The following is an 8,597-nucleotide window of genomic DNA, read 5'->3' as shown; positions in this document are numbered from 1 at the left end:
AGACAGGATGAAGGAGCTGTCAGTCAATCATTACACCGACAGGAAGTCGTCGACTGATCGTCACTCTTTCACAATAAAACCCTCCCTGCAGCTGCTTTCTAACCAGAGATTCTCAGGATGCTAAAATTTTCATTCATCATAAAAAATACAAAAGTTTATGCAACTGTTGTATTAAAATATAGATTTTAATGCGAGAGTCTGGTAGAAATGAGGAGGAGGGGGAGGAGGAGGGGGAGGAGGAGGTGAAACCCTCCAGAAACCCAGAGAACACACAGTGAGCCAACCAAGCACGAGGACAGGAAGTGATGCGACTGCAAACATGAAGTGGTCAAAGTCAGAATCAGAGATTAAAAATCTAAAACCAAAACTTCACAGTTTTACATTAAAACTGAAGTTTAAACTCAGTCACATGATCAACTGGCTGAGAGAGAGAGAGAGAGAGAGAGAGAGAGAAAGAGAGAGAGAGAGAGAGAGTGTGTGTGAATGTGAATGTGAGTGTGAGTAGGTTTGTCAATCCTTGTGTGGACCTTCAGGTACATCCTGAACTGAGGACATTCCTACATTACGAGGACATCCTACATTATGAGGACGTGATCCAGGTTTATGTTGAAGGCTTTGGGATCTTAGAATGCAGTACATCACTGAGGGTCCTCACAAAGACAGAAGTACAAACATGTGTGTGTGTGTGTGTGTCTCCATGGTAACCGGTAAAAACAGCAGCCTTTCCTTCCCCTCTGAGTTTAGACTCAGGGGGGGGACTCCTCTTCATCCTCCCCCTCTGCCTCCCCCAGCAGGACGCACAGCTCGCCCAGCCTCTGCTGCATCTTGGGGATCCCGGACAGCTGGTTCTCCAGACGCTGCTTCTCCTCCTGAGACACGTCCATCCACAGAGACACAAGAGACAGAGACAAAGAGAGACATCATGAGGACATCACAGATTCTGTCACTCATCAGTTATATTGTATTTGTTGGAGGCGGAGCTTTAAGATGCGTCATGTCAGGACTTCCTGCCTGATAACAACGACGTCTCACGTCGTCCAAATGGCAATCAACTGGTCCCCAACCAATCAGTGGCGTCTAACGGGGTTTTAAAATGACCCACCTAATTAATTGTCTAAATAAAACAACCCAACGTGGTGATGTCACCGCTCGGTTACTTCCGCTGAGTCGGGGTTACAAACGCGGGGGCTTGTCCGGGGTCGATGGATCTTAGATCTAATTAATTATTTTGAGTTATTCTACAAGATCTTTTGGTACATTTCTAGCAGCCTGTCTCTCACTTCCCTCCAACGTGTCCGTTCAGATCCATGACAACTGAGGCGGACAGAACGTCTGAAGAACCGGTTCTGACAGACCAGAACCTCCGACCCGCTCTCAGTTATCACACGCACGTCTCTTTAGGATCCCAAAGACGCATTTTCTGACTGTCTGCTGGAAAAATTTCTGGACTTTTGTCAAATCACCTGGACTCACATTATAAACGCTGTTTTGGTCCACTGACCTTCATCAGGACAGAATCCACCAGGTTTCCAGGTTCTGTTTGACCTCTGACCTCCTGAGAAGCCAGATGTTGTTAATAAAGTGAGTCCAGGGGATTGAGATTATTTTTGCATGTTTTTGATGACGAGCGGAAACCGCTTCGAGTCAGAGAGAGACGTGGCTGTTTTTTTTTTAACAAAGTTACAGACGATGAGCATCGCGACTGATGTCAGAGGGGTGGACGGAGCCTCCCGAACGCACCTGTGGGAGCTTTGACCTGAATAAAGAAAGAGGGACGGGCTCATAGAGATAAAAGATGCTCTTCAGGTCTAACAACAACGCAGCCTGAAGTTGTTTGAAGGTTTAAAAAAGAAAAGAAAAAAAGCAGGAAGTTGCTGATTCAGCGGTTTTAACTGTCAGACATCAAAACACATCAACTCTCAGCTGATCCTTCCGGTTGTCACCTGAGGCTGCTAGCATGAACAAACCAAACGCACCCGCAGAGAATTAAAAACCAGTTTTTGTCTTTCGGTTTCTGACAGGATGCGGGTGATGCTGCTGTCGGACAGTTTCCACACAGTCAGCGGAAATACACGCCACAGGATCGACCAATCACAGAGCAGCCTGATTCAAACCAACGGACCTGCAGGGAGAGACGGGTGGAGGCGTCCAGGGGTTCGAACCGCCATCCTCCTTCTCCGTCGAACTGCAGCAGGTGGGAGTGGTACTTCCTGTGAGGAAAGAGGAGGTGAAGGAGAAGAAGAAGATGAGCGGCAGGGTGTGGCAGCCGACGGCAGCTCGGAGCTCTGCTGCCCCCTGCAGGCTGCAGACAGAAGCGCTTTGTAGAAACGAGGCTCAAAAAATAAAGGTACGGACTTCTGAACTGTGGGCGGAGCCACAAGCTGTATCGATATCAAAACTAAAATCTACTTAGAAACTCTAAAATACTCAATAAATCTGCATTTAATGAGCTTATTGATTAATTATTTCCAGTAAAATCAGCTGTCCTGTTGACCAATTGTTGACCAGGCTGCGTTCAGAGTGTGTGTGTGTGTGTGTACTGACCACAGGGAGGGTCTGTGCGTGATTGACAGCAGAGCTATCCCAGCATCCTTTGCAGCCTGGAAGATGCTCCCCTCCACGTCGATGCTGACGGCGCTCGTGCACTCGTCCAGGAGGGCGTACCGAGGACTGGGCGAGCAACATCCACACAACACAGAGAGAGAGAGGGAGAGAGTACAGGTGGTTATAGAGACCGACCAATCACTGACGTCATTCACGAGTGTGATGTCATCAGGGAGGAGGAGGAGCCAGCGACAGATCTCTTGAAAATCGAATGTAAACAAACGATGTCGTCTGATGAAACAGCGGCTGTGGACCATCTGAGTTACTGCAGTAATATTACAGGAGTTACTACAGTAATATTACAGGTAACCGTTGCTTTTCTAATGGGATATTTTTAAATGGGGATATAACATACACTATAAAATTATGCAAACAGCAGTGACACACCGAGTAAATAAAGGCTGTTGACCTCGACCTCTGGGCTGAAGGTCAAATCTAAAACAGATGGAGGACGGAGGACACAGAAGAGGAACCCGGGGCAACATGATTAATTAGAGGCTGGTGACTTCCAGCAGTGACGAGGTCGGAGGTCACAACCGCTGCAGGTGTTAACGAGAGACACGGAGAGACACGATGTCCTCTCAGTTTCACTGCAGCTTACATTATTGTTCTCATCTCTGTGTCGTTCTGCTGTCAGACGTCTGAGGGGAGACATGTCGGTCACCGTGAAGACGGTAAGTGGACGGACGGAGACGCGGCGGCGACAGCAGCTGAGCTGTGAGACTCGAAGGACACAAAACATCCAAACGGATTCAGACGCGTTTCAATCGGCTGTGAAACAGGAAGCTGAGCTGATGGAGGACAGACGCTCGCAATGAGACGACCAGGAGAGACAGCATCAGGACAAACGGAGGACAACCGGAGGTCAGCCAGAGGACAAGCAGACAGGTGCTTCCTGTGGACATGCTGAGCCAGTAAGCAGTTACCGGTGGAAGAACATGCGAGCCATCCCCATCCTCTGTTTCTCTCCTCCAGACAGAACGTCTTTCCAGTCGCTGACCGCATCCCAACCTGGAAACCACAGGAGATATTACTACAGTAACACTACAGTAATACGACACCAATAATACTACAGTAACACTACAGTAATACGACACCAATAATACTACAGTAACACTACAGTAATACGACACCAATAATACTACAGTAACACTACAGTAATACGACACCAATAATACTACAGTAATACGACACCATTAATACAGTAATCCTACAGTATTATTACAGCATAATATTGAGACTCAGGAATGTTTTAATGGACGGTACCAGCACACACACACCTGGACCTGAACACACACACACACACACACACAGACACACTGACCTCCGTCCCGGTCCAGGATGTAGAGCAGGTGGACGGTTCGAAGGATCTCCTCCAGATCCGAGTCCTGGACCCCCCTCTGGACCATCTCCTCCACCGAGTCCGGGTAGATCACCTGGTCCCTGAGAGTCCCCTCGGACATGTAGGGCCTGGACAGAACACGGGGCCGGATCAGTACTACAGTACCATCACAGTACTACTACAAGACCACATGGACTGGAAGAGGGACCAGCTCCAGTTTGAGGTAAACAAACTACATGTGCTGTGGTTCTGGTCGGTACAGTAGAAGTTCTAGTACCTCTGTGGGATGTAGAACATGTGCTGTGGTTCTGGACGGTACAGTAGAAGTTCTAGTACCTCTGTGGGATGTAGAACATGTGCTGTGGTTCTGGACGGTACAGGACTCCTCCGTAGACGGGCCACAGTCCACTGAGGATCCTGAACAGGGAACTCTTCCCGCAGCCGTTCGGACCTGTGATCAACACGTTCATCCCTTCGTCCACCTGAGACACAGAAAACTAAAATCAAAGACCGGATCGGTTCTGGAATCGTTTCCAGATTCTTCCACGAGGCCCAGAAAAGGTTCCAGGTTTTATCCAGGACACATGGGACCCGGTGGTCTGTGGTGTCAGTTTGTCTGTAAACCGTCAAAAAACAACAACATGTGACCGGTTCTCTGAAACACTCTGAGAAAACGGACCAATCGGAGCACAGGGAGCCCAGAGGTCAAAGGTCGGGGACCAGACGACAGAGAGGAGTTTCTGTTTCCATCAATAATCCTCTTTTTTTTCTTCTTCTCTCATGTTTCCATCTGTTTCATCCTCTGAGGTCTAAACATAAGAACCTCATTCTCTCTCACACACACACACACACACACACACACACACACACACACACACACACACACACACACACACACACACACACACACACAGTGTTTGAGCGGATGCTAATGAGCTGTGACCTTTGACCTCAGATGGAACCACTGAGTCAGAGAGATAAAAGGGGGGCAAAGACAAGCCGATGGATTCAGGCTGCAGCAGTGACACCATGTGGTCACCAGGACTCACTGCACTCCGAGGACACATGATCAGAACATCCCTGACTGGACCCGGTCGTCAGGTCCCGAGTCCTGGTTCTGGTTCTGGTTCAGAACACAGATATGGATGAAAACAGGGTGGTGTGTTACCTGAATGTTGAGACAGGACACCACCACGTCTCCGGTCGGCGTGATGATTGGCAGGTTCTCGCAGCGAATCCCCTTCTCCACGCTGATCACCTGACCTGCACACAACACGTGAAAGTTGATTCCACTTCCTGTTGTTGTTCTTTTTACTATTATTACATAACCTGCCTGATCGGGACTATTTTTACACGATTGTTTCTGTTCATCGGTTTAAAACCAGCTGCATGAAACTTAAGAGCTCCGCCCACAGTGAGACACAGAGGTCAGAGGTCAGAAACACAGCAGAGACTCTCACACCGAGCTGGAAACAAAATGGCTGCTCACAAATGAGCTAAATAACATGAATACAATATTTTCAGCTGGACCGTAATCAAAGTTACACCGCAGGTTGACTTTTCAAATTAAAAGTTTCACAGATTTTTAGACTTAAGACGTGCGTCCCCAATCGAAAGGAGGAAACACTTGGATTTTATTCGTGAAATCTTAACTTTACTGAACTTAAAGACTTTTCAAACCAGTTAGGCCACGCCCCCTTTATACAATCGGTCAGACGCCATGTAGACGCAGAGTAGATTTGGGGGGAAACACTGGTTAACTTATGTTGAGTTAAATAAATATCTAGTTAAAAAGTAACGTGTGGTTCTTGTTGGACTATTCCACCCCCTCTCCCCCATATCAGAGTGGTACGTTCCACCTCTGTTGTTTTTTTTTCTGAGTTGGACTCACCTCTGATCTCCAGCGGGCCGCAGACTCTTTGTCCGTGTTGAACCACTTCTTGTTCTCCTTGTTCTCCTCTTCCTCCTCCTCCTCCTCCTCCTCCTCCCCATGTTAGCTCCTCCTCTCTGTCGGCGGAGCGACGGTAGATCCCCTGGTTCACGTCTTCAAACACGTCCAACATCTCGGAGACCCGGGCGGTGTAACCCGCCAGCTCCGCCACCTGCAGACAGACAGACGGGGAAGTCCGGATCATTTCAACCGAGGCGTGGAGGCGGAAATACAAAAGTGGTGAACGGGGGGAGACAGGGACGGGGCGGGGCGGGGGGGCGTGCTGGTACCTCCTTGTACGAGCTCATGATCCTCTCCACGGCGTCGGCGGAGGCGTTGAGGAGGTTCCTGGCCGTGGTGAAGGCCTGCGTCCTCTCGCTCACCAGGTCCTCCTCCTTCATCACCATGGCCGCCTGCTTCACCTCCTCCGAGTCTGGGGGGAAAAAACATCACAGGTCAAAGGTCACCCTTTTCTTTCTTTTTGATACGCTGCAAATTTTTTTTTTTTTTTTTTACTCACCATGTGTGGAGTAGCCGGTGGCGGTGATGATCGGCACGGCGACCATCACCAGGCCCGACGCGCTCCACACGTACTTCATGAGGAACTGCTCCAGCATGACGTACCAGAGACGCTTCAGCAGGATCTGGTGGATCTGAGAGGACAGAGACGTGTAGCTCCTCTGCAGCTGGGACATCTCCACCTGTCAATCAAATGCACCCAAACACATCAAACGACCCGCTGCGACCCGAAGGACAACTCCTACGGTCACGTTTTGAAATGAGACTTTTACATTTTAGGGACACTGAAATTCAAACTGCTATTAAAAAAAAAAATAAATAAATAAAAAAAATAAAAAACACTTCTGCGTTTTTGTGTGTGCGTTCGTTTCGTCCACCAGGGGGCGCCCCACCTTGTGTCCTCCATAGAAGGCGATCTCCTCCGAGTTGGTGATGATGCGCGAGTGCATGTACCGCAGGTCTCCTTTCCTCTTCGCCTCCTCGGCCACCAGCTTGCCGAACCGCGGCGAGCAGGAGCGCAGCACCTTGGCGGTAAACACCACCACCAGGCCGGCGATGACCGACGGCCACGTGGTGTTCGCTCCTGCAGGAGCAGAGAGAAGAGACACATTTAAAAAAAACAACAACAACAACATGCAAACGCGCAGACGTGTTATTGGCGTGTTGGACACCTTTGGAGTGGGCGGTGCGCAGCAGCGTGTAGCAGGTGACCACCACGTCCAGGATGGGTTTGGTGAGGTTGGAGTAGAGGTGGGCGACGGAGGCAGAGAACATGACGATGTCCTCGGTGAGAGACTGGTCGGGGTTGGACAGGCGGCCGTCCATGTTGCTGACGCGGTAATACGTCTGCGGACGCAAAAAAAAAATTACATATATGAATCAAACATAAAAAGTTTCCAGAAGAGAAGTTCAAATGTCTGATCGCGTTCAGACGGAGGCACCTGGTTGGTGAAGTACAGCTGGTAGGCGTGGCCGACCAATCGGCTCCTGAAGTGGAGGCTCAGCTGACCCTCCAGGAACCGGATGGTGCTGTTGATGAAGGTCGCTGGGACGGCGACGAGGAGCCACTTGGTGAGCTGCAGGACGAACGCCTGAGGATCCTTCTGAACGATGCAGCGCACGATCATACCTGATCGATCAATAACAACCATCAATATCACACCTGATCGATCAATAACAACCATCAATATCACACCTGATCGATCAACAACAACCATCAATATCACACCTGATCGATCAATAACAACCATCAATATCACACCTGATCGATCAATAACAACCATCAATATCACACCTGACAGATGGACAGGTAGACAGACAGGTAGACAGACAGGTTACCGTCCAGAGTAGCGACGTAGATGGACAGGAAGGTTCTGGACATCAAGGTGAGCGAGTGGAGGACGAGCAGGCCGACCTCTGGACTCAGTAACCGTGGAAACAAGAGCTTCAACAGACGACACAGTCTGAGGAAGAAGTCCTTGTTCATCGCCGGAGACCTGAGGACAGGTGAGCAGGAGAAGAGGAGAACAGGAGAACAGGAGAGCAGGAGAACAGGTGAGCAGGAGAACAGGTGAGCAGGAGAACAGGTGAGCAGGAGAACAGGAGAACAGGAGAACAGGTGAGCAGGAGAACAGGAGAACAGGTGAGCAGGAGAACAGGAGAACAGGAGAGCAGGTGAGCAGGTGAGCAGGAGAACAGGTGAGCAGGTGAACAGGAGAACAGGTGAGCAGGAGAACAGGAGAACAGGAGAGCAGGAGAACAGGTGAGCAGGAGAACAGGTGAGCAGGTGAGCAGGAGAACAGGTGAGCAGGAGAACAGGTGAGCAGGTGAACAGGAGAACAGGTGAGCAGGAGAACAGGTGAGCAGGTGAACAGGAGAACAGGAGAACAGGAGAGCAGGTGAGCAGGTGAACAGGAGAACAGGTGAGCAGGAGAACAGGAGAACAGGAGAACAGGAGAACAGGAGAACAGGAGAGCAGGAGAACAGGAGAACAGGAGAACAGGAGAGCAGGAGAACAGGTGAGCAGGAGAACAGGTGAGCAGGTGAACAGGTGAGCAGGTGAGCAGGAGAACAGGTGAGCAGGTGAACAGGAGAACAGGTGAGCAGGAGAACAGGAGAACAGGAGAACAGGAGAACAGGAGAGCAGGTGAACAGCAGAACAGGTGAGCAGGTGAACAGGAGAACAGGTGAACAGGAGAACAG

At 49.8% G+C, this 8,597-nt stretch overlaps 1 protein-coding gene across 2 annotated transcripts in view; it reads right to left on the bottom strand.

Moving 5' to 3' along the window:
- Positions 1-230: 230 nt before the first annotated feature.
- The window catches only part of abcd1 (ATP-binding cassette, sub-family D (ALD), member 1), an 11,056-nt gene continuing 2,689 nt past the window's right edge, over positions 231-8,597 (bottom strand). For both annotated transcript variants that reach the window (XM_069716570.1, XM_069716569.1), the window contains exons 4-17: positions 7,734-7,891; positions 7,337-7,524; positions 7,067-7,241; positions 6,788-6,978; positions 6,397-6,577; positions 6,167-6,309; positions 5,838-6,048; positions 5,115-5,209; positions 4,283-4,428; positions 3,929-4,074; positions 3,531-3,615; positions 2,545-2,670; positions 2,123-2,210; positions 231-869 (exon numbers count right to left, since the gene is read on the bottom strand). In XM_069716570.1, the coding sequence (XP_069572671.1) occupies positions 747-869; positions 2,123-2,210; positions 2,545-2,670; positions 3,531-3,615; positions 3,929-4,074; positions 4,283-4,428; positions 5,115-5,209; positions 5,838-6,048; positions 6,167-6,309; positions 6,397-6,577; positions 6,788-6,978; positions 7,067-7,241; positions 7,337-7,524; positions 7,734-7,891 (2,056 nt within the window). In that variant the 3' untranslated portion in view covers positions 231-746. The remainder of the gene's footprint in view (positions 870-2,122; positions 2,211-2,544; positions 2,671-3,530; positions 3,616-3,928; positions 4,075-4,282; positions 4,429-5,114; positions 5,210-5,837; positions 6,049-6,166; positions 6,310-6,396; positions 6,578-6,787; positions 6,979-7,066; positions 7,242-7,336; positions 7,525-7,733; positions 7,892-8,597) is intronic.

Source organism: Brachyistius frenatus, unplaced genomic scaffold (genome assembly GCF_029030835.1).
Source record: "Brachyistius frenatus isolate BFR_SWC_R1_liver_20210118 unplaced genomic scaffold, ASM2903083v1 Contig_159, whole genome shotgun sequence".
Classification (NCBI taxonomy): Eukaryota; Metazoa; Chordata; class Actinopteri; family Embiotocidae; genus Brachyistius; species Brachyistius frenatus.
Note: the sequence above shows the minus strand (reverse complement) of the source record. Positions and strands in the feature narration are given on the sequence as shown.